The 26,463-nt window shown below is 40.7% G+C and overlaps 1 protein-coding gene across 3 annotated transcripts in view; it reads left to right on the forward strand.

Annotated features, from left to right (window-relative positions):
* PTPRM (protein tyrosine phosphatase receptor type M) overlaps nt 1-26,463 on the forward strand; it is a 790,291-nt gene that overhangs the window by 281,408 nt on the left and 482,420 nt on the right. For all 3 annotated transcript variants that reach the window (XM_049619708.1, XM_049619706.1, XM_049619707.1), the window contains exon 3: nt 15,963-16,234. In XM_049619708.1, the coding sequence (XP_049475665.1) occupies nt 15,963-16,234 (272 nt within the window). The remainder of the gene's footprint in view (nt 1-15,962; nt 16,235-26,463) is intronic.

Genomic DNA, 26,463 nt, shown 5'->3' on the forward strand with positions numbered 1-26,463 from the left:
TGTGCCCCAAATGATTGTTGGAATGGCTCCATCACTGCTGACACCATTGCAAGATCTAATTCTTGGCCCACCCTGCTGGACTTAAGAATGGGGCTTGAGTCATTGCTCAACTTTGAATTCCATGATGCCTACTACAGTGCCTCGCACGTAGTAGTTACTCCGGACACGTTTATAGATTTCAGAAGTGAAAGAAGATAAGCTTGTAATTACAGACTGGTAAGACCTTGAACGCCTTCCTCAGAAATTCAGAAGAGAATTGAGGTACTTGCAAAATGCCGAAAGTGTGGTGTTTCTTCCTAGCATGTTAATTATATACATGATAAACAGGAAAAATTAAAGGAAAAAATATTCCTACTGGTAAGATACAGGGATTGATTTTAAAATACATCCATTTCAGGGCGCCTGGGTGGCTCAGTTGGTTAAGCGTCTGACTTCAGCTCAGGTCATGATCTCACGGTTCGTGGGTTCGAAGCCCGCTGTGCTGACCGCTGAGAGCCCGGATCCTGCTTTGGGTTCTGTGTCTCCCTCTTTCTCTGCCCCTCCCCCACTCACACTCTGTCTCTTTCTCAATAATAAATAAAACATTAAAAAAGAAATTAAAATAAATCCATTGAATTTTTGTTTCTAATGTATTCCAGAAGTTAATTCAGCAGCTAACAGAGTGTGTTCCTTATACCAGGTAATATGCAAGGTTGGGGATATAGAAGTATAAAAGGTGCTATTTTACTTTTTGTCAGGTAGAATTCAGTTGTCAGCATAATATGGAATCTGTTCATCTACCTCATTTGGGCTGAGAATCATACTGGAAACCCTCAGCTTCTTAGCCTCTCGGTATCCACTCACACATAAAAAATCTTTGGTTGTAACTTGAAATGTCCCTTTTATCCTTCCCCTTCTCCAGTATCATTGGTCTACTACTCCTAATATTTCACCTATATGTTAACATAAAAAAGTTATAGTATTGTGCACTTACATTCATTTCACTTTGTAATTCTATTCAGTGTGTTTATGCCTGCGTGGTCTGTTTCTTCATCTGGATTAAGAGCAATGCCTGTGTGAGTTATTCACAAAAATATTGGTTAAATGAAAGAGACCTTGGTCTTGAATACAAATACCTAAGATAATCAACATTTCTTTCCATGTCATTAGCAGCACCCCGTGAATGTATGACTTGTACAGTGATAAATGCTGGGAATGATTCTCGTGGTGACTTTTGACATAACATGTGAATGGGGGACTCTTTGTTGAGGAAGACGATGGAGTGTACTTAGGACCATCAAGTACCTTTGGGATTCTGACCCCCAGACTCTTTCCGCACTTAGCAGATGATGTTTGCCTTCTCTAGGGTTGTGTAAAAGAAGGAAAGTGGACATCTGTTTCGAATGATTTGACCTTAAATCACACTTTTAAGTAAAGCCACATGAGTGTTATTGTATCCTTTTATTGCATTAGGAAGCAACAAGAGTAAACAGTATTCTCTGGGTTTCTGAAGAGCTCCAGGGGTTGATCTAATTGTTTATACTATATTAAATGTCTTATTTAAAATTCATATTTTCCAGTAAACCTTGGTAGTTTTCAAAGAAATAGATTTTATTCTTATCTCCTTATTTTGCATTTGGTGCTTACCTCTTTGGCTACTTGAGAAAAAAATAACAGAACTAGTTTTGGCTCCCAAACTGTCATCTTAAGCATGGTGGGTTTTAATTTCTGTTCTTAAGTAAGAGAATAGCTCCTGTGGTTTGAGAGTCAACTCATTTTGTGTTTTAAAAGTTACAATTCGAAGCTGAAGCTAACCCTAGTAGCTTCTAGTGTATTTTGAAGTTGTTGTTCCTCTATTTGTAATTTTCTCCAGAGAGCAGGCACCACAGATATGTGGTTACCTGACTTTGCAACGTGCTATGAAATCTTGAATACGTGTTGGGTTAAAAACATCAGCCCTAGAATCAGACTGATTGGATTAAAATCCTGATTTTTCTGTGCGGCCTGGGGAAGATTTTAGCCCTTCTGAATGTAAAATAATGATAATACTCTCCTCAATGCGTTGTTGAGGGAATCAAATAAAAGAACAGGTATGGAGAACTTAGTGAGTGACATATAGCATTCATGTGGTAGAGATTCAGAGACAACAACGGTTCTAATGGGAAGAGGAAGTCAGGATCGCTGTCTCACTTAGAACAGAGAAGGCCAGGAGACCGCTTCCTCTGGGCTCAAACCCTCTGTGCCATTAGCCAGTCTACTGTTAGTCTGAAGTAACAGGGCCACTTTATGTAAACCACTGACCATTATTATTAATAAAACATTCCTATTGTCACGTCTGGAACAATTGTTTAGTATTTATATCCAATAAATCAAAACATTGGAAAATTAGGGGTGCCTGGGTGGCCTAGTCGGTTAAGTGTCCAATTTTGGCTCAGGTCATGATCTCGTGGTTCGTGGGTTCGAGTCCCACATTGGGCTCCACGCTGACAGCTCAGAGCCTGGAGACTGCTCAGGATTCTGTGTCTCTGTCTCTTTCTGCCCCTTCCCCACACACGCTCTTTCTCTCTCAAAAATAAATAAACATTTAAAAATTTTTTTAAAAATTTTAAAAAGTATAATTCCATTTGGCCAGCAACTTGGGCCAGCAGGATCCTATTCTACAGAAATTAATTCATATGGATTCATATGGATGGCTATTGGAGTATACTTTGTAGCACTGGGTACTAAAAACATGGAGCAGGGTCCATATGTCCATATTGGCCTAAAGAGCGGCCCGTGTTATATTATTGACTAAAGGACAAAGCCAACTGCAGGGGAACATGTCAGGTTACTATCTTTGAAAAACATAGGAAAAGGCTAAAGAAAATACTCGCCTCCGGTATGTAAATATACGTTTGTATGTATAAAATAGAGTTTTGAAGGAAACACACCATTACCTTAGTGGGATAAGTGTGTGGCCATTTAAGATATTGTGAGCTTTTTCTTTTAAACTTTTTTTATCATTTAAAACTTTAAAGATGAAAATGTTCATAACACACAGGGCAGAAATCATATTTCTGTGTAGTCCTCACCTAGATTCAACCAGCTTTGTTAGCTTTTGCTAGATAATACACTGTCTCCAAACTTGGTATCTTAAAATAATACCCGTAACTGACGATTCTGTGGGTCAACAATTTGGGCTCGGTGCGGTTGAGTGGTTCTGCTGATCTGGGGGCTGTGCGTAGCTGTTCTTGGCTGGGCTCCTTTACGCATCAGCAGTAAGCTGTAAGGTTAACTGGGACCTGGGTGGGAAAACGTATGTCTGCTTCCAGGGTCCCTCTCCTCCAGCTGGCTTGCCGGGACTTGTTCACCTGGTAGTGAGCAAGTTTTCCTTTTCCCTTAGATCCTTAAGTTTCTCAAAATTGGGCTTTACTTCTTTATACACACACACACACACACACACACACGTATATACACACACAATGTATATGCACATACTATATATATATACTACATATGATATAGATGCATTGACTCAAGGGGATATAATGTTCTTCCTAAAATTATCTAACTTAAAATAAAAAAGATAAAATAAATAAACAAATAACTAAGGTACTGATTCATAAACTGAGAGGCAACATGGTACCATGCTCAAGAGCACAGAGTTTGAGTCACTTTGCTTTGGGTCACATCTCACATCTACCAGTTAACTAGCTGCATGACCTTGAACAAGTTACTTAACCTCTGTACACCTCAGCTATCTTATCTTCAGAGTTAATGTATGTACAGCACTTAGAAGAATGCCTGGTACATAGTAAATAGTATATGTGTGTTAGCTCTTATTACTCCTATTAATAGCCAATATATATACCCACATAACTATTTGAAAGTGTTTAATAATTAATTTCGTAAATGCGATCGACCACTTCTGCAATCACCGTTAATTATTGTAGGTAGCAGCTTACTCTTGTAATAAAAAAACGTACACTTGTAACTCAGTGGACTTGGTAAAACGTTAACATTTAATCACATTAGATTTTTCACCTTGAGTTAAATCTGGAATGACTATGTATATTTGAAAATTAATGTTTAGATATTGAAAATAAATCTGAATGCCATAGAGGGTTTGTATTGCTGACCTTGTTATGTTGAACAGATATGGATGGTGGCGGACTGTGCAATCATGCAGTTGTTGAGACGTGTAACTACAGGGGTGCCAGCAATTACCTTGAAGTAGGCCTTCAGCTGTCTCATCTTCCTAAGCTAAGGCCAGATACATTGGGATGAAAACTGGAGGCAAGGCCAGATTTTGGCACATGCCTGCTATGCGCCAGGCGCTCTGCTCAGAAGGATTCTATGTGAATTATCTCATTGAATCACTGAACGGCTTCTTTGAAATGGGTACAGTTTTATCCTTACTTCCTAGACTACGAAACTGAGGCATAGTGGAGTTAGCTAACTTGCTCAGTGGCATCAAGGACATGGCTGAGTCAAGATCCAAGTGTAGGCTCTGTGGCTGCAGAGCTCAGTTCTTCCCACCGAGCTCAGGGAGCCCCTGTGTGCTGTCCTGCACGATATGAGCACTTCACCCACACTGGCCCACCTGGCCCTCAGAACGTCTTCCTTTTTTACATTATGCACGAGTCATCTCAGGTTTAGAGTACTTTCCATAAGGTCACGTAAGGCTAAGTAAGATGTGTAGGTGAGATTTCTCTTCTAGCCTGATCTTAGAGGGGCAAAGAGCACGACTCTCTTTGCGGTCTTTCCTGTTGGAATTTTATAATAAATGACAGTGTTTCCTTTCTGAACACCTGCAGGGGCTTCACCCGAACCTTACAAACATTTGGTTTTGAAAGTTTTATATGTCCAAGACGACTACGTTTAAAATTATGTCCGACATTTGCTTTAATTTAAATTTTTCGATTTAATCGTGAGGATGACTGTTTTCCCAAGACATCTCTTCACTAGTTATATTTTTGCCAATGCAGATTGCCTTTTCATATCGTTTGCTATTTATTTATTGGTATCTTGATGTTGTGTCTGATTAATTGATCCCACAGATTCCTTAAATTCCAGGCTTCTATTTAGATCATTTATAAATTCGATATTCTATCAGCCGTTTAATGTGGAGGTCAATTTCATTTCCTCTACTGACTAACCTTGTCCAGTTTTGATAACTCCTTCTCTCTGCCCTCTGATCAGGCAGTGCGTGTCACTGCTTGGCTCTGGCTTCTGACCAGAAACATCTTGAGCAAAATCTTTGATTTCTTCTTCCGGATTATGGGGAATTCTCAATCATCAATGCTAACAGAACCCTTGGAGTGTTTTGCAGAAATATTTTCTACGGCAAACGATGGTTTAGCTAACTTCTTCTGAGCACCCCTAGCAGGTTTCTGTTAAATCAAAAATGTCAAAGGTGATGAATTTTTAAAACAGTTAAGTTTGGTTCATATTTAATAGAGAAGCTAACTGTAGCATTTCTTCTTAAAGCAAGACAGTTTGGCTGCTAGCCTGTCACCAGATACACATGTGAAGAAAAAGTTGTCTCAAAATCAACAGTAATTTAGGGGCAAAAAACAAGCAGAAGCTTACATTGTGATGATTTGTGTCATTCTGAGATTTAGAACAAAAATGAACTGGTTTCTAAAGATGTCAATCAATTAAAAAAGTGACGAATGGGGAATTAAGCAGTCTCTTAAGAAAGTTCTCAACGGTAAGTATACCTGTCACTTTTCCATTGTACTTGTGGCTCATTTTCTAAGATACAGTCATTAGCGTCGGCAGCTAGTAAAAAGGTTGTGTTTGCTTTACTCTGTGTTTGTTTTTTACTTACAAATTATAAAGCACTCACATAGTATTTTCCAGCTAAGTCGCTGAAGCCGTTTGGATGACATACTGTAACATGAGTTAGTTCTCAATAAAACTTCACTGTTCTTACAAAAAGAGACCACATTACTCCTCTAGATGGAACCCCCAGGGTTTCTTGCATTTCCCATGAGCCTCTTCCTCCCTGCTTTGCCTCATATGGTAACTGTGTCTCAAAACTCTTGTTTGACAGTTCTAAGTCCACAAATCTTACAGACCCTTGGGGTTATGGTTATGTAGATATTGGTAAGTTTAGTGGATCAGATTTGTTAATTCTGTGGGATTTTTGTCTGTCTGTGCTAACTACAGAATATCTAAAATATTTTAGATTACAGCTAAGCTGTGAGGTTCTTGCTGGAGGAATTGTTATTGTTATTGTTCATAGTCCTCAAAATGCCCAGTCTATAGTGGGCGCTCATGTGTATCCCACTATGGCTGAAAGTGACCAGGTAAGGCAAATGAATTTATTTTGGTCAGATCAGTATTTTTATGAATAATCAATCATAATAATACCCATTCATTATGCTGTGAATCGGTTAACTGACAATTGTATATCTTTTGGGTATTTAAAATAAATATCTTGAAGGGGGGGCCTGGGTGGCTCAGTCGGTTAAGCGTCCGACTTCAGCTCAGGTAATGGTCTTGTGGTTCGTGAGTTCAAGCCCATGTTGGGCTCTGTGCTGACAGCTGGGAGCCTGCAGCCCGCTTCAGATTTTGCGTCTCCCTCCCTCTCTGCCCCTCCCCTACTCACACTCTATCTCTCTCAAAACTAAAATAAAACATTAAAAGAATAATTAAAAAATTTAAAATAAATGTGTTCTATGCGCATTTTCACTATATGCTATGCTTGTAATTCTGCTTATTATGCAAGAGCATGCTATGCTTTAGCTGTGCTTATTGTTAACTTTATAGCACCTGGATTGATGTGGGATTCCCTTGGGGGGGACAGAGAGGGCCGTGTGCTAGCCGGTCTCGTAAGAAGGTCCCTGCCACACGAGCCTGTCACCTCCTCGCCCAGCGAGAGCACCGCTGGACTCCAGGGAGGTGAAGAAGTAGGGCAGTCGGTCCGCAGGTTTGCTGGGACTTCCCTGTCGTCGGATATTACTTCCTTACCATCTTCCCGTATTTTCACCAGCCCATGAGGTCCGTGGCAAAAATTCGTGCGGCTAGCAAATGGTTTGCCATTTGTAATACTTGAGAATCCAAGAGAAAGGCAAGGCTAGAGAGGGCAAGATAGAAAGGCTATGACATTTGGTGAAAAGACAATTATTTTTCAGTTAAAAGCTTATTCTCCAGTAGTTGCGAGATAAGTATTTCACGTTTGTACCAGGATGGAGTCTTTGAAAGGGACACAGAAGAGGCAGGAGCTGAAGAACGCTGCTTGGCATCCGGTCCATAGACTATGGATGTGGCTGTGGCTGTGGTTTGTTCAGGCCGAAATGGGTGCTAATAAGTATTTTTCAAGTGACGGTGGCACCTCCCCACAGAGGCTTTGTTCCCTTTGAGCTTTGCTCCCTGAGTTCATTTACTTCTCCACAGGCTTTCGACTTCCTTATTTCACGAGGTTTCTCACCGGAAAAGATATATTCTTTACGACCGTTGTTAGTACTGGCTGAGGGAGCAGGAGGGGGACGTCAGCTGGTATTTTGATATTTGAAGGACGAGGTCAAATTTAAAATCGCAAATGAAAAACTGAAAAGCTGCCTTACGAAGGAGGCGGAGCACAGTCGAGATCTTGTTGGTTTTGGTTATTGGGAGAAGAGTTGTGTGTGGTGTGACCTTGAAGCGTCCGCACGCCATGAAGTCAGCTGTGGGCTGCACCCAGCATTCATTTACTCATGTACATTGCAGAATGAAGCAGAGGAGGACAGGAAAGATGAGTATAATACACACACACGAGAAGAAAGACAGTGACATACATTTCTTCGTGGAAGTTGTGTGTGTGTGTGTGTGTGTGTGTGTGTGTGTGTGTGTGTAGGTAAATGTATGCAGGCACACGCAGCATCATAGGCAGTGTATTTGGTACTGTGATGAGTCAATATGCTTGAAGAATATTGGCTTTAGAGCATTGCATTTAGCGCTTGAATGTAAAAAAATTCAGATGCCCTTTAGCTCAATCAGATGCTGTTGGCGGACCCTTTGGCAAGTTCACTGTTCTCTGTGTTGCTGCGGGTGTTTACTGTTGTGAGGATTTAATGCGGTGGAATAGACGTAGCACCTGGCCTAGGCCCTGGGTGGCACATTTTATGTCCCTGCATTCTCCCGTTCTCCTTAAGAACCGCCAAAATATGTTCTTGGAGGCGTTCTCTTCCTCTCCTCCTTGCCTCAAAGCTGGCTCTTTTCTCAATTCAGCCTTAGGGTGTCTTTCCATTTCCCATGATCCTGTTTGTCTGTTCGCTTCTCCACTTGCTTCTCCTTCTCCCTTTGTGTTTTCTTCTACCAATGTCTTTCATAGCCAAAGGGCTGGGCTTGATCGCCTTTATCTTTGAGTTAAGAGACCAGAAAATTTTCCTTTTCTTCCTTTCTCTCAGGTTGTCTGTTCTCAGTCTTTTTCTTCCCTATTGAGAATAAAATGTACACTTTGGTACTTGGGTACCCAGAATGTTATACCGTTCAAACTTTAAGCCTATGCCACTTGGTGGGTCTACACATCAGAGCTAGGCCATGTAGTGTTCCTGCCCATGACCAATATGGAAATTGAGAGTAAGTCTTTAGAAAATTTTATAGGAATTTGACAGAGTGATTTCACATTTGTTTAACCCAGCAACAAATTTGGGTTTGCATTTTGCATGTTTTTTATTTCTTCTTTTTTAGAAAACCATATTTATTGCATTTTAGATAAATTTGATCTGAGGTGCATCAGGTATTTAAAAAAAAATGACGCTTCATCATGGGTTATTTGAGAAGCACTGCTCTAGATAACTGAATTGTTACAACCGGTATGTATAATAGGTCGGAAGAAGATAATGAGATAATGGCCTTGTAAACTAGAGTCAGTATGTGTACTAGCAAAGGTGGAACTTGTAAACTTTCTATTTAGCTTTTGGATTTTAAGCCTATAAATTTGAAGATGTCATAGAGAAAAAAAAATGAAGACAAAACAGCTAGAGGAAGAGAGAGGCCAATGGTCTGTGTCCTTTTACTAAAATTAAGAGGTTTAAGAAGTGAATCTTATAATGGCTTTTAAGTTTGCAAGAGCAGACAGTTTTTCTTTCTTGCCTTCATTGGGGAAGAAAGATTTTTCTCCTGCCCTTCAAGTGTTTTTTTGGCTGGCCTAAGAACTAAATTGGCATGAGACAGATTAGCAGGAGAAAATAAAACTTAATTACATGTGCACGGGGGGGTTCCATATGAATATGAGGGTCACAGGCAGTCAGGAAACTGAGGCTTATATGCTCTCCAGAGCTGAGGAGAAAGGGGTAGGCATGTGAGAAGTCAAAGGGAAGAAAGACAATTCACAGGAAGATGAATGTTTGCGGGGTCATGCAGAAACAATGAGACATAGCGAGGAATTTTAAGAAATGGACTTTTCTGAGGGCTTCCCTTTCTACCACACCTACTTCATATTATAGTATAGCTATCTGTGGTGATGGCTCCCTTACTGGAGAAGCTCATCTATCTAAATTCGTTTAGGCAATTAGAGGGAAGGTCAGAGTCTCTTCCTGAGCCTTCCATTTCTTAAAAATAATCAGCCAAAAATAATCCATATGTCATAGGGACACACTTTGTGGTGGCAAGTTTTGCTCCTCCACAGAACCTTCTAGGTTCTTTGGCTGGTCTAATAATTAGATTAATATAAAACAGATTAACAGGAGAAAACCAACAGAACTTTAATGCCGTGTATACTTACTTCCTTTGTACATGGGAGAGACCCTGGAAAGGAAATGGCTGAAGCCATCGCCTTAAATACTATCTTCAGCTAAAGTCCGAGGATGTTGGAGGTGGCAAGTCTGGGAAGGAAAAGCATAGTCAACAAGGGTAAGGTTGTTACGTAAAATGTTAAGTCTTTGCCTTCTTCATTGACAAGAGTTTCTAGAAATTTTGTCATCCCCCTCTTCTTGATACAGAAAGGGACACACTGTTACAAATGGACCTTCCCCTTGTAAGTGTCTTTTGCACCAGGGTAACTCCTACTCAGTTTTGAGAGCTTCCCCCGTGTGTGCTGTTTCTTAAGAAGAACCAGCTCAAAATAATCCCCATGCCAAAGAGACACATTTTAAGGGGGAAAATCTGCTCCCTATCAGGTTCATAAAACACTGCTTCTCTGCCAGCCAAAGTATTTAATAACACACGTAATTCTCTTCCTGCTGGACGGCGGAAACCGCTCCCTTTTTTGTTGACGCACAAAGTTTCTGAAACGTAAGAGAATTCACGCGGCTTCCTCAGCCTTTAAAACTCTAGATCCTCTACCACACCAATGCAAATTTTAACGATGGGGTAGAAAGGAATAACTAATTATATGTAGCTTTTGCTGCTGTCACAAACAATGATGGAAGATAGTCCAATCAAAAGCATTTGCCGGTGGTTGTGATTAAGCTAAATTTAATTCACCCAAGGATTCAAGAATATTGTATGTTCTCATAACAGAGTTTTCCTTTTCAGAGAAACCAAAATCCTTACTCTTAAAGACTTTCAAAGCGTGCTTTAAAAACTGCCCCTTTTGAAGCTGGCTCCCTTATGTGGAACTCTTTCCATTTGCAGGCGATGTTATATTCTCTGCTTCCACACTTGTGACTTAAGGGTGTTTTGTTATTCGAACACAAACAGAACTCCTATGCTAATTTGAATTCTGATTTCTTTTATTTATTTGCCCAGTTGGAGTGTTTTTTGTAGGGGAAAAAATGAGGTAAGAAAGTACCTACAGAGGGAGACCCAATTAGTCTTTGAAAATGCATTTCCTCACAGTCAAAACATTGAAGCAGGAGGTGAAAATTAAACATTCAGCCATAGAGGGATATTTTTCGAAACAGGCTTAATAGCCTAAAATTGAATATAAATGCTTTGGATCCTTTAAACGTGGGCGAGTTGACTTGACTTTCATATATGATAGGTGATAAATTCCAACACTTAAAAGGCATCTCATCCCTCCCGCCTGCCATTTTCTGTATGTACAAGTGTGAATTTACCCCTAGGATTCTGGGTTTTCCAGATTGTGCTAAACCTGAGTGTTGGTACTTTCTTCAGTAAACTCAGAAGACAATAGGGCAGCACTGTCAGGAAATGCTTGTGTTGCTAAAATGTTATCTTCTCTACCTCATTCTTTTTGATCACCGAGTAATATTCTATTGTACAATTATACCACATCTTTTTTATCTACTCATCAGTCTGTGGACATTTGGGCTCTTTCCATAATTGAGCTATTGTTGATAACGCTGCTATAAACATCGGGGTACATGTGTCCCTTTGCATCAGCAATTTTGTGTTCTTTGGATAGATACCTAGTAGTGCAATTGCTGGGTCTTAGGGTGGCTCTATTTTTAATTTTTTGAGAAACTTCCATACTGTTTTCCAGAGTGGCTGCACCAGTTTGCATTCCCACCAACAGTGCAAAAGTGTTCCCCTTTCTCTGCATCCTCGCCGGCATCTGTTGTTTCCTGAGTTGTTGATTTTAGCCATTCTGACAGGTATGAGATAGTATCTTACTGTGGTTTTGATTTGTATTTCCCTGATGATGAGTGATGTTGAGCATCCTTTCATGTGTCTGTTAGCCATCCGTATGTCTTCTTCGGAAAAGTATCTATTCATGTCTTTTACCCATTTCTTCAGTGGATTATGTTTTATGGGTATTGAGTTTGATAAGTTCTTTATAGATTTTGGATGCTAACCCTTTATCTGGTATATCATTTGCAAATATCTTCTCCCATTCCGTTGGTTGCCTTTTAGTTTTGCTGATTGTTTCCTTTCCTGTGCAGAAGAAGCTTTTTATCTTGATGAGGTCCCATTAGTTCATTTTTGCTTTTGTTTCCCTTGCCTCTGGAGACCTGTCTAGTAAGAAGTTTCTGTGGCCAAGGTCAAAGAGGTTGCTGCCTGTGTTCTCCTCTGGGATTTTGATGGTTTTGGGTCTCATATTTAGGTGTTTCATCCATTTTGAGTTTATTTTTGTATACGGTGTAAGAAAGTGGTCCAGTTTCACTCTTCTGCATGTCGCTGTCCAGTTTTCCCAGTGACATTTGCTGAAGAGACTTTTTTCCATTGGATACTCTTTCCTGCTTTGTCGAAGATTAGTTTGCCATACATTTGTGGGTCCATTTTGGGGTTCTGTATTCTGTTCCATTGGTCTGTGTGTCTGTTCTTGTGCCAGTACTATACTGCTTGATGATTACAGCTTTGTAATACAGCTTGAAGTCTGGAACTGTGGTGCCTCCAGCTTTGGTTTTCCTTTCCAACTTCACTTTGGCTATTTGGGGTCTTTTGTGGGTCCACACAAATTTCAGGATTGTTTGTTCTAGCTCTGTGAAGAATGCTGGTTTATTTTGATAGGGATTGCCTAGAATGTGTAATTTGCTTTGGGTGGTATAGACATTTTAACAATATTTGTTCTTTCCATCCATGAGCATGGAATGTTTTTCCATTTCTTTGTGTCTTCTTTAATTTCTTTCATAAGATTTCTAATCTTACCTCTTTGATTAGGTTTATTCCTAGGAATCTGATGGTTTTTGGTGCAGTTGTAAATGGGATTGATTTCGCTTTATGCTGCTTCATTATTGGTGTATAGAAATGCAACCGATTTCTGTACGTTGATTTTATGTCCTGCGATTTTGGTGTATTTATGTATCAGTTCTAGCAGTTTTTTTGGTGGAGTCTTCCGGGTTTCCCACAGAGAGTATCATGTCATCTGTGAAGAGTGAAAGTTGACTTCTTCTTTGCTGATTTGAATGCCTCTTATTTCTTTTTGTGGTCCGATTGTCTTCTTCATCAGTCAGTGTTATTTCCTTTTCAAACTCAAGATGGGAGCAGAAGCTTCACAGTTTCTTCTTTTGCTCTTTGCAGATTTATCAAAAGCTTCACAGAGTGGAGAATGGCTCTTGAAACCACTGAACTTCTTGCCATTTCTTCCCCTGAGTGAAGGCACTTGTGTGGGGTTGTAGCTTTGTTTAAAGGTCATCATGGAGGCCTTTATTTAGATCCCTCTAAAACCTTAATATCCTGCAGAAAGTCACACAGGAATCCAAAGGACTTCTGTGTTGCATGGATGTCATTCCTCTATTTGCTAATCCTGTTTGAGCTCATCTGCACTACAGAAGCACACTGTGTAACAAAACATACTATTTTCTGGCTCAGAAAGATTAAAAAGAAGAAAGGGATATAAAAGTTAGGATCATTCGAGTATTTGTAACTTAAAACACCTGAATTTCACCTTGACCTCAAGTTAAAAAGTTCTATATACATTAGACAGCTCCAAAAGCTGACGGAACATTTTGTGCTGGAATGGAGTATGATGGGAGATGGGCTGCACAGCGAGGAAGATAGTATTTGGGGGGATTCCAGGTGAGTCCCTGAACGCTAATGGTAGAAAATTATCCAGTTGATACCAACGTGTAAAAAAGAGACTTCTCTGTTTCAGCTTCATCCAGGCATACAAGCTAGATGTTGCAGGGTACGGAGGTACACACACTTTTGCCATTCTTTGCCTGTTGCCATGTTTACCACCCATGGCCACCCCAATTTCACTGATGGTAACTCTGCAAGCAACAGTTTTCTTGGCCGTGTGGCAGTGCTAAAGGTTCGAGTGATTCAGCATTGGCCTGAAGGCCAGGTCACGGTCAGCCCTGTCAGTAGAAATATACACAGCAACTGTGTTGCAGGCAACAGAGCCCGGCATGATAAAATATGGAATCAATCTGCTTCTATTTATTAGAGGAGAAAAGTACGGTTTTTAACTTATGTTATAAACCCCAACAGCCAGCTTTAGATTTGTGATGGGGTTGGTCAGCCCTGCGTATTTTGAAGATTTTTTTTTTGTACATTTTGTAGAATATAGCTAACCCAGATCATTTCAATGATATTCTCTTGCTACTTGTTCCTTTTCTGCGCCCCCAACTCATTCTTAAATCACATTTGCAGCTCTTCCTTAATACTGGAATGTATGTTTCATAGATAACCCTTCCCTTGTGGCCTGGCTTTCATATCCCCAGGTGCGTAACATTCATCTCCTGAAAAATTGCTCTGTTTTCAAAGAGCGACTATAATCTTCCTTCACTGTTGTGAAGGGGTTTGTTTTCTTCATATATGCTCAAACGGCACATGAAGAAACATGGGCTTATTGGAGTGTAACAGGGTGAATAATGGGTTGGAAACTCAGAGGCTCAAAGTTTTGGTTTGGCCACTAACTCATCCTGAAACCTGGATAAAACTACTTCCTAATCTCTCTGTCACTCAGTTTCTGGTTATCATTAATACCATTAACCCTACCTAACTCCCTTTACGGGGTGGCGAGGTTAGGGTAACAGCCATCAGCAAACATTGTCCAATATTGATCTCTTAACTAGCCCATTAATTTATAAAGGATATATCTACATGTATGTTTTTTATTCAGTCCTTAAAATAATTCTCTTGGAAAGGTGGTCTTCTCCATTTGCTGTTTAGGAAATCACAGCTTATAGACAAGATAAAAATTTCACACTTTCTCTAGTAGTGGATGTATGTTTATAGATATCTGCTGGGTATATACGAAAGTAAACCCACACAAACATACAAACACACATCTTCTTGAAAATTATGATTCACAGTGAGGGAAGTTTTTAAAAGGTATACTCAACGGGGGGGTGGGGGTGGGGAGGGTGGGAATAGTCTCCTTACTCAGTAGAAATCATGAGTCCAGTCACATGTGACTAGTATTTCTTTTTTCATCCTTATGCTCCAGATTTAGGCGTTCTTTCCCCTCAGAGTTTCAATACAGTTTTCCTCTCTGCCTAAAAGGCTTTATAATGCCCTGTTTTCCCTTTTATCCTAGAACATTTTGCTTTTATTTTTCTTTATGTACTATACAATATTCATATAATTATTTTAATTGCCATTTCTGTTGACCTTAGACATGGGGCGGGCCAAGTGACACAGTTGATGCCAGGGTATCTGAATAGCTTGAATCCATGTGGAAACTCTTCAGCAGTCATGGGCAGGCTAGTGCTGTATATATAAAGGTACAAATTGCTCATGGAGATGTCTGAGAATGACCATCCTCCGATTGCAATGATGATTACATCCGTATGCTCGGTCATACCAGTCATGAAAACGCCGCCCCCATCAAGGAGTCAGCTGTTACAGCAACGGGGCAGGGGTGGTGGTGCTGAACTGGAAGAGAGTTACATTGATGGCAAGGAGTGTCACAGGGCCGGTAAAGTTTTCTAAGATTCCGCAAATCGGACCAATCTGCTTCCGTAGGTTGCACGAGAATGTTAAAGTGGCTGCAATCACCAAATGGTGCCACCATTCTAGAATAGCGTTGTCCCGTAGCACCTTCTGAGATGGTGGAAAAGCTCAGTATCTATGCCTCCCAGTGTGGTAGCAACCAGCCAGATGCGCCTATTCAGCACTTGAAATGTGGCTAGTGTGGCCAAGGATCTAAGCTTTTAATATTATGGAATTTAAGTTAATTTTAATGTAAAGAGCCATCTGTGGCTAGTGACTAGATGATCAGTGCAGGTCAGCGAATTAATGCCTAGCTTTGTTACTTAGAAGGCTAACTGCGGTAACTTCAAGGAAACCTCCCATTCACTCATCTGTTTTTTGTTGTTTGTTTTAAATGTTTATTTATTTTTGAGAGGGAGAGACAGGGAGAGACAGAGCGCGAGCAGGGGAGGGGCTGAGAGGGAGGGAGACACAGAATCTGAAGCAGGCTCCAGGCTCGGAGCTGTTAGCATGAAGCCTGATGTGGGGCTTGAACTCACAAATTATGTGATCATGACCTGAGCTGAAGTCTGCTGCTTAACCTACTGAGCCACCCAGGTGCCCCACCCACCGCCATTCACGGATCTTGAGAATGCTTTAGGGTGAAAAGATATGAAAGGGATGGGACTCTCAAAGCTTAAGTAAGACACATGGCATCGCAGTGTCAACCCATGTAAATGACAGTGGCTTGGAGAAATGGCCAGAAAGTAGTATTTCAGGTTGTAACTCTCCTTTGATTTTCTTTTTTGCAGGTTCTTTCATGTTGGTGAACACATCTGGGAGACCTGAGGGGCAGAGGGCCCACCTTCTCTTACCTCAGCTCAAAGAAAATGACACCCACTGTATTGATTTTCACTATTTTGTATCCAGCAAGAGTAATGCTGCTCCTGGGTTACTCAATGTCTACGTGAAGGTCAACAACGGAGCTTTGGGGAATCCTATCTGGAATATATCTGGAGACCCTACCCGCACATGGAACAGGGCAGAACTGGCCATTAGTACTTTCTGGCCGAATTTTTATCAGGTATGCTCTTTGTTTGCATTTCCTGTTTTGATGCATCTTCTGAAATAGTTTTTTTTTTTTTTAATATATTTGTATAAACAAAGAATGTATAAGAAGTGTAGGTATTTTTTATACCAATGTTAGGAAAGCTTGTGCTATTTGATAAGGGAGTGTATTCAGTCTTTGTACATTACCTTGAGAAATGAGTAAAAAAACACCTTTCAACTTTGTTTATGCAGATATTTTAAGAAATTAAAAAAAGTCAAGGCAAAAAAGTTGTTTTTAGTAGCCTGCAGCAGGGCAGGAAGCACTATCTGCAAGCACTGTATTAAATTAGCCATATCTGACCCATGGAGACGTAGCACTTGATTCTAGAAGAGGAAGCCCTATTGCTCATGAGTTACTGGCAGGAGCAAATGAGTCATTGAGAAGTGAGCCTCATGGGCCAGCTAGCAAGGGGCAGCTTCCTGTTCCCATCCCTGTAAGCAACGGGAAGAAGATAACTTGTGTAGGCTCAGTCCTGTCATGGAGCAGCCGCTGTCCTGTTATTTGGGATGTTCTGTTAAGACCCACATTGCCCACTTGGAATTCTCAGTTAAAGTAAGTACATGGTGGAGGCAGAGACAGTTAAAAAGTGGTACCAAAGTGGACCTGATGTCATGTCCCTGCTGTCAGAGAGTGACTTGTGTCACAAGAGCATCCTGACTCAGGATTAAAGGTGGGAAATTAGTGACAAGGACATTGGTGCTCCTTCCCCCCCCCCTTTTGTCCATAGCACCTTCAAAAAATAACTTGGGGTGCCTGGGCAGCTCAATCAGTTGAGCATCCGAATTGGGCTCAGGTCATGATCTTGCAGTTCGTGGGTTTGAGCTCCGCGAGCCTAGAGCCTGCTTCAGATTCTGTGTCTCCCTCTCTCTCTGCCCCTCCCCTGCTTGCACTCTGTCTCTCAAAAGTGAATAAACATTAAAAATTTTTTTTAAATAACTTGATATTGAGAACACTCAATTAATTTCACGCTAAGAAGATTCATTAAGAGGATTGAGATATTTTGCTTTTCTCTTTCTTAATTCCTTTGGCTTGTTCAGGAGCCAGCTGGAACATGTATCCAAGGTCCTCTCTCATATTTAATTGAGGTGCTTGGCTAGACTCAGGGAAGGGAAAACTGAGTCCTCTCCAGGTCTGCTTGTCTTACGAATGACTTTCAATGTTGTGCCTAATGTGTCTCTGTACCCTTTACCTACAATAATTTCTAGAATTTAATGAATGATAAATAAATGTGTTTTGAGTAGTATGCATGTAAATTGTTAAATAGTACACAGGTAAATTGTCAAAAATCTTTTAAAAGGACACTTAAGCAATACATTATAAAAGTTAAAAATTTAGATAGATCTGGGGCACCTGGGTAGCTCAATCAGTTAAGCATCTGACTTTGGCTCAGGTCATGATCTCATGGTTTGTGAGTTCGAGCCCCGTGTCGGGCTCTGTGCTGACAGTTGAGAGCCTGGAATCTGCTTCAGATTCTGTGTCTCCCTCTCTCTCTTCCCCTCCCCCACTCGCACTCTGTCTCTCTCTCTTTCTTGCTCTCAAAAATAAACATTAAAAAAAAATTAAAACAAAATTTAGAAAGATCTAAATTTGGCAATCTACTGTTAGGAATTCATCCGAAGGAAATAACAGAGAATGGTTGCAAATTATTAATTACAAGAATACTCATGGCTGTTTATTTATAATAATGAAAAATCAGAAACAGTATTATTTCCAACATTAGATGGTTAGTTAACTTATGTTAGCTCAATACTAAAATGCATTTTGCAACAATTAAGAATAATGTTATGGAAAACCATATAGTGACCTATTTAAGTCTATGTTGTTAAGTGGAAAAAGTGGTATAAAACAGTAAATTTCACAGTTTAAATTTTATATATTATATATTTTTTAATTTTAAAAATATATAATAAAATATATATATAAGTATGTTTATATGTTATATACTTATTTATATATTCTATATAATACTTATATATATATGTTTATATAAATACATATATATAATTATATGTATATAAAATAAAGACTAAAGCATATGCTGAAATAAATATATTAAAAAGTGGTATCTCCTTAGCTAGTAGGGTAACAGGTGATTTGGACTTTTTTTCTTTCTACCATCTGTCATATTCTAAATTTTCTTCAATGTATATTTTACTGCTTTTATTTATAAAACCCCAAAGAATAAAACAGTTTTTCTTCCATAGGGAAAATATCCTATTTAACAAATAAAATTTTGTTTATAAATATATTAGCAGTCAGTCATATAATTAACAAAATATGGCCTCTGGGACAAAGTTTCTTCTTGCATAGTATTAAAATCGAAACAGAGTGGGGGGCTCAGTCCGTTAAGCATCCAAGTTTGGCTCAGGTCATAATCTCATAGTTCATGAGTTCAAGCCCCATGTCGGGCTCTGCACTGACCGCTTAGGGTCTAGAGCTTGCTTCAGATTCTGTCTCCCTCTTTCTCTGCCCCTCCCCTACTTGTGCTCTCTCTTTCTCTCTCAAAGATGAATACATAAACATTTAAAAAATTATTAAAAAATAAATACATAAAATGGAAGCAGGGGAAGTGGGTTTGGCTAAGCTAGGCTTCAAAAGACTTTTTATATAATGGACTAGGCTAAGAGGCTACATGTTGTTAGAAATTTCTTTTGTAGGAGACCTTCCCAAAGTAGAGAAGGTATAGGTCTGTGATGTTCCCACTGCCTCCCTGGAACCTGCACTAGTTTCTGACTTAGTCTCCAGGCATCTGCTGGACTGGGGCCAGAGGACAATCTTCCAGGCAAGACCAGAAGGTATTCTGCTCATCTGTGGTCTGGTCTTCTTCTCTTTCATGTCAGCACTGCCACCCAGAATCTCTAGGAGTGAACTCTCTTGGGCCCCTGACAGCCTCCAGAATCCAGTGCATTGCTATAGTTTTGACACGGGCTGCAATGCATATATTAAAGTTTTAATTTGTCTTTATCTAAGCTTGGGCAGCTATGACAAATATAGACTGGGTGCCACCAATGATAGACATTCTTTTCTCAGAATTGCGGGGCCTGGAAGTCCTGTAGGATTCTCATGGATTCAGTTCCTGGTGAGGGCCCTTTTTCTGCCTTATAGATGGTGCCTTCTTGTCTTCTCATGGTGTGCTCAGTGGCCTTTCCTCTGTGTGTGCATCTGGAGAGAAAGAGCTCTTGTCTCCCTTATTCTTATTAGGACACTAATTATTGGGGCTCCACCTTCATGACCTCATCTGAACCTAATTACCTCTCTAAAGCTCCATGTCCAAATGCCATCATGTTGGGATCAGGGCTTCAACATATGAAATGGTGGGGCAGGGGGTAGATACAACATTCAGTCCATAACAGCCTTGGTGTACCTAGCTCAGACAGTTGGAATTAAAGGAATTATTGAGTTTAATGGTCTTAGAAGATCAGCCTTTAAAAAAGGACTATGGAACTATAGTGAAAGTGAGGTGGTCCTATATATCAGGCCATTGTGATTTTCAATGGATTCTTCCTTTCTTGAGTTCTTTTAAGTAAAATACGTCATCTCCCCAATTGTGAACCTCTGACCCCACCCCCCAAGTCTATCTACTTTCCACTGTCACCTCTCTTACATTACTGAGCAGTATCTAACATACCAAATCCAATCAGAACCTAATTCTCACTCTAGCTCTTTGGTTCACTGGTTGATTCATCAGGAATAGCTTTCTGCTTTGGATTTAAAAGTGGACTGGTAGTGGCGCCCAGGTGGCTCCATCAGTTGAGCGTCTGACTCTCGATTTTGACTTAGGTCATGATCCCAGAGCCATGGGATCAAGCCCTGCATCAGGCTCTGCACTGAGCATGGAGCCTGCTTAAGATTTCTCTTCCTCTCCATCTGCCCCTCTCCCCTGCTTGCTCTCTAAAATTAAAAAAAATAAAATACATTTAAAAGTGGATTTGTAAAGATTTTTTTTTAATGTTTATTTTTGACAGACAGAGACAGAGAGAGAGAGCACTAGTGGGGGAGGGGCAGAGAGAGAGGGAGACACAGAATCCAAAGCAGGCTCCAGTCTCTGAGCTGTCAACACAGAGCCTGATGCAGGGCTCCAACTCATGAACCAGGAGATCATGACCTGAGCTGAAGTCAGATGCTCAACCGACTGAGCCACCCAGGTGCCCCTGTAAAGGTTCTTTAATACGGCATTGCTAACTTTTTAAGAATCAGGTAATCAACATCTGTAAAGGGTTTAGAGCCACTGAAAGTACACTTGTTGATTTAATTTCTAAGCACTCCAACCAAGGATTAGTTTTTAAAGTTTTAAAGGCATAGTGAAAGTAGTACTTCCTTCATATTTCTCCTTTATCTGCTGGGCAGTAAACACACTGGGATCATTACTCTGATAGCAACACAAGCTATCAGGTAAGTGGTACTCTGTAGGTGATCCAAGAGAGATATCAGCAGGAAACTTCCCAAACACAGAGCATTAGGCCTTACAATCACCCTGTGAGACCTGAATGATGTTTCCCAATTGAGATGAGAAAGACAAACTGTATAACAAAGGTGAATAAGAAGGAAAACACCTACCAAATCCTTTTTCCACCCCTGGTGGCCCAAGGTGTCAGCTTAACTGGAGACGATCAGAAAAAAACCAGAGAAAGAAGCTGTCCGTGCTGGCAGCATTGCCCAGAGGAGGAGCTTCCTGGCACATTATGGCCCCCAGTCCACTGGACAGCACACATTCATTGAGGAGATGGCTGTCATACCCTGTTGCTCTTAAAAATGGGAATCATGCATCAGCCCATCTGCTTTTGGACTAATTTCCCAGATATATTTATCTATAAGAAGTTCTGTGCTAGTCTGAGGATGTGAGTATGCTCTGTGGGACTATAGTTGACCCTTGAATGACATGGAGGTTAGGGACGCCAACCTCCCATGCACTGGAAAATTCATGTATAACTTTTGAGTCCTTCAAAACTTCTCTAATAACCAATTCTTGATCAGAAGCCTTACCAATAATGTAAACAGTTGATTGGCATGTATTTTGCATGTTATATGTATTATAAGCTCTATTCTTACAATACAATAAGCTAGAGAAAATGTTATTAAGAAAATAATAAAGATTTCAGGTCTCACATTTAGGTCTTTAATCCATTTTGAGGGGATTTTTGGTATATGGTATTAGAAAGTGGACCAGTTTTACTTATTTATTTTTGCATGTAGCTTTCCAGTTTTCCTGGCACCATTCGTTAAAAAGACTTTCACCATTATATATTCTTCCCTACTTTGTTGTAGATTAATTGACCATATAGGCATGGTTTATTTCTGGACTTTCTATCCCATTCCATTGATCTCTGTCTCTGTTTTTGTGCCAGTACCATACTGTTTTTGTTACTATAGCTTTGTAATACAGCTTGAAATCTGGGATTGTGGTACCTCCAGCTTTGATCTTTCTCAAGATTGCTTTGTGGGGTCTTTTGTGGTCCCATACGAATTTTAGTATTATTTGTATTAGTTTTGTGAAAAATGCTGCTGGTACTTTGATAAGGACTGCATTGCTCTGTAGACTGCTTTGGGTAATAAGGACATTTTAACAATATTAATTCCAACAATCCATGAGCATGGGATATCTTTCCATTTGTTTGGGGCATCTTCAATTTTTTTCATCAGTGTCTTATAGTTTTCAGAGTGTAGGATTTCACTTTAGAAAGGAAGTATGTTTGTAGTGCTGTTTCATAGTTCTTGAAAAAAATGCAGGTGTAAGCAGACTCACACGGGTCATACCTGTGTTGTTCAGGGGTCAACTGTATTACGTTTTTAATCGCAAAATATGAGAAATATTTTTCTGATGTCATGTACATGCATGTGTCTGACAGTTTGCTTATGTACATGGTTTGTAAGAGTCAGTATCCAAATGATTCATTCTTAGGGTACAGATAGGCCATTTCTGGGCCCAAAAGCTGAGGACAAGATAGTACCCTATCTTTTCTGAAGAAAGGGGTACCCCTGAGAGACCCTCTCTCAGTGCACAGGGACTCAGCTTTCCCCAGACATCACTTCTATGTTAGAGAATTTAGGCTGCAGGAATACGTTACAGAGATCTAAAACGTTAGTATAAAGTGAACATATACTTGAAATGTTAGCATATTAAAATATTTTATATTCCTACAGCACTTTATTTCTAAAAGTTGCTTTTTTCCCACTGTATTAAGTAGTTTTGATATAATGAGTTAAGGTCGATGAATTAACTTTTAAAGGAATTTCATAGTGCTTAGGAATGGGCAGCTTCATAGAGTGCAGTAAAAGAACATATGCTTTGGGTCAAACAGAACTGCATTTGAATATCAGCCCTGTTTACTTGTAAGTTTGGGCAAGTGACTTAAGCTTTTAGAACCTCACTAATGATGAGACTCAATATAAAGACTGTGCAGGGAGTGAAGATGAATGGAAGAGCACATTGAGGATGTGCTAGCCTTTCCATAAATGGTGGTAGTTTGTTGAGATTAAGAATTGTGGTAGACAGAAAAATGGAAACAGCTAATATTTGAGTGCTTTCTCCCTGCTAAGTCACTCCTTACATGTGTTAGGTGGAATGGCAGAAGGTACTCAAAGAAGTGTTACAGGAACAAATCCTTCCATGAAACTAGGTGAAATAAAATGAACCAGGTTTCTTTCCCCCAGAACATTCCAGAACTTGCTGTCATACAAAATGCAAGGTGAGGCTTCCTGAGTGTTCCTGGTATCAGCCTGCTCTGGAATCTGTCCCATGCTCCAGATGACCATCTTGGGGACTGCTCCACTGGGCTCCTTCCCTCTGTCCCGTCCTTTACTCTCCTTGTTGTCAAGAATGCCCATTTCTCACTGGGCTTTGGCCACTCCATACTAGTCATTTCTCAACGTGGTCAGAGTCTGAGTTTTGGGGAGGTTTTCGCTAAAACTAGACACACCTGCCCTTTTTCCTTTTGCTAAACAGTAAATTTCCATGGGCATCCCTTGCTTTCCTAGTCTTTCCCCTAACGTTATCTTTACTAGGCGTTTATAGAATTTCAAAATGTTTCCTAGCAAAGTATTCTCACCATAGCGCTCATTCCATGGGCCTTTTCCTATTTATAGGAGAGTAGTATTCTACAGGTACAGATCACAATGGTAAGCTGCATGGAATGCAGCTAATTGTAGGTTAATTGCTGTTCATGAAAACATGAATTGTCAAGTATTTGGTGATTAACACATATTTAATTTCTTAATTACTGTTTGTCCTCGTTGCTGCTACTTGCAACGTGCTCCTGTGTTGGGTGGCAGCAGGTAAGGACTGCCGGCTACCTGCTTTCATGAGGGCACCTGGGCTGGAGGACCACTTCCTTTGATTTAGACATTGACTTCCTGCCATGTTAAGAATAGTATTTTCCTCTCACAAGCACCCTCTTGCTTTATTGTGCTAATGAAAAAAACAGAGAGAGAGAGGGGGGGGGTGGGGAAGGATTTCCCTTTGATTCTGTATCTTTCTCTTCTGTCTTCTCTTTCCCACCCTTCAAATTTCTGGAGGCTATGTATTGATTTCTCGGGGTTCCTAACCCCTGCCTGCACCCAGAGATGCCTGGGGAATCACCTACTCACCACCTTCTCCCTACTTTTAGAATACAGTGATAATGAATCCAGTCAGAGGCAACGAAAGCAGTGATCTTTAAGACAAATGGTTGCTTTGAAGAGAAAAAAAAAAGCATAGATGGCTTTGAAGTCCCCTTCCCCATGCCTCTCAATAAAGGGGTTGGGGTGGGGGCAGGTGGGTGGTGACAAGAGGTAATGTGGGGACCAAGTCAGAATGATGACAGTCCTACTGTTTGTCTAGAGCCTCCCAGTTAAAACAAATTCTGAGATATACTGAAGGGTCCTGGGAGAAGATGATGCATGGATTCCATCTAAGACCAGCTCTAAATTCTCTGTGCAGTGAGGACACAAAGTATCTTGCACTTTGGGAGAGGCTAATCCAAGATTGGCCCTTTACCAGTCAGACATCTTTCCTGGTAAATGAGAAGCTGAGGGAGTAGGAATGACTGGATCATTTCATCTTTTTCACACTGAACTCCAACCTCTGTTTCCTACCCAGCTGCCTTGGATTATTTGCTGTGTTTGCCTTCAGCCCACGTATTTTGCTAGAAAGTCGCAGAAAGCGACTCTGAGTAGCATCGGCTCTATCTCCGTTTATTGCACATGTTACTCATCGATCTGTCACAGACACTAACTCAGGAAATGAATGGGTGAGCGCTGGAGCACTGCTGTGGCCAGCTGCTCTATCCCAGGAAACCCCGAAGGGGCTGGACAAATTGAGAGCATAGTCCCTGGCTGGGTTTGCCAGCGCTGTTGCCCGACATACTTGGATAAACTCCTTACGAGAGAAGCCAGTAACTCAAGAGACAAAGAGTTGGAAAAGAGAAAGGGAGAAATTTAGTGCAGGGGCTGGCATCCTGGGGAAGTGGCAGGCTCAAACCTTAACAACGCACCTATCTGCTCACAAGACGGACACCTAGAGTTTTACAGGGAGGAAATCTGGAGCTACATGCAAGAGAGCAGGGAAAGAGCATGTGATCACGGGTGGGGGTCGGTATGTGTTCAGTGTGTGATTGTGGCCAAGGAAGGGGACAGGTGGGATGTGGTTTTCTAGCATTCTGCTACTATCAAGGTTTTTCTGGTCTGACAGTTGGAATATTCCAGTCATTGCAAAATGTTTTCGTCAGTGCCTCAAAAAAGTTTGATAAGAAATAAGAAGAGTAGGGTAGACCAAAAGAAGCCGATTCTGGGGAAGATGGTGGAGTAGGAGGATTCTAAGCTCACCATGTCGTATGGGTACAGCTAAATAAAACCTAAATTAGTGTAAATAACCCAGAAAATGATTTGACAACTGGCAGAACAGGCTCTCCATAGCTAACTGTGGAGAACACATCAAAAACAGAGTTCTCCAAATTGGCTCCGGTCTCCCATAAGCACCCTTGCACAAACCTTGCTAGCACCGTGTGCCCCACCCTTTCGTTCTCCTGTGGACTCTTGCATTTTCCCTCTAACCTGCCCTTGGCAGGAGTCCATCCTAAGCAATGCCATAAGCATGGCATTGTGCAAGTAGCCCTGGCAGGGGCTCATGCCACTCCAAAGTGATTCCTGACCTGGGGAGAGGGGAAGATAACCAGACACACACCAATTCAACCGTGGCCCCAGCAGTGGGCCAAGGGCAGACGTGGTTTGACTGCAGATCCTGCCCACCAATGAAATCCTTTCAGGGGACAGTGCAGGGGAGAACACCTTGGCATTTGGTACAACTGTAGCTCTGGCAAACGTCTGGTCTGACCCGACTCAAGTCCGAGGAGGCCCCAGACTGGCCCCTTAACAAAGCAGACACCAAACCCTGCCCACAGCAGGCAAAGAAAGCCATTGCAGATGACTGGACTGAAAACAAACGCAGCTCAGTCGCAACACTAGGGCACACGCAACACAAATAGGAGACGTTCCTAATGTGCCAGGTTCTGGGGAACAGGGGATATTGGACTGAAGAGCACTACAGGGCTTCTTTTTTATAAAGCCACTATTTTCAAGAACAGGAGACATAGCTGACTTTCTGAAAACAGACACAGAGTTGGACAAAATGAGGAGTCAGAGAAACATCTCCCAAATGAAAGAATAGGACAAAATTGCAAGACAGCTAAATGAAATGGAGATAAGTGGTATGCCTGATAGAGAAAATTTCAAGTAATGATCTTAAAGATACTCACTGGGTATACTCTCTCTTTGAGAAAGGAGTGGTGAAATTCAGTAAGACCCTCAACAAGGGGATAGAAAATATAAAAAAGAACCAATCAGAGATGAAGAAATCAATAACTGAAATTAAAAATATGCTAGAAGGAATAAATGGTAGACTAGAGGAAGCAGAAGAACACATCAGTGAGCTGGAATGGAAGGCAATCAAACTGAACAGGAGAAAGAAAATAGATAAAAAATGAGACTAGGATTCTGTGCTCTTGGGTTGGAAGAATTAATATTGTTATAATGTCCATATTGCCCTCAGCAATCTACAGATTTAATGCAGTCCCTATCAAAATGGCAACAGCATTTTTCAGAACTAGAACAAACAATCATAAAATTTGTGTGGAACTACAAAAGACCCCAAACAGCCAAAGCAATCTTGAAAAAGAAAACCAAAGCTGGAGTTATCATAATCCCAGATTTCAAGTTATGCTACAAAGCTA

The sequence above is a fragment of the Panthera uncia genome (genome assembly GCF_023721935.1).
Source record: "Panthera uncia isolate 11264 chromosome D3 unlocalized genomic scaffold, Puncia_PCG_1.0 HiC_scaffold_8, whole genome shotgun sequence".
In the NCBI taxonomy this organism is placed as follows: domain Eukaryota; kingdom Metazoa; phylum Chordata; class Mammalia; order Carnivora; family Felidae; genus Panthera; species Panthera uncia.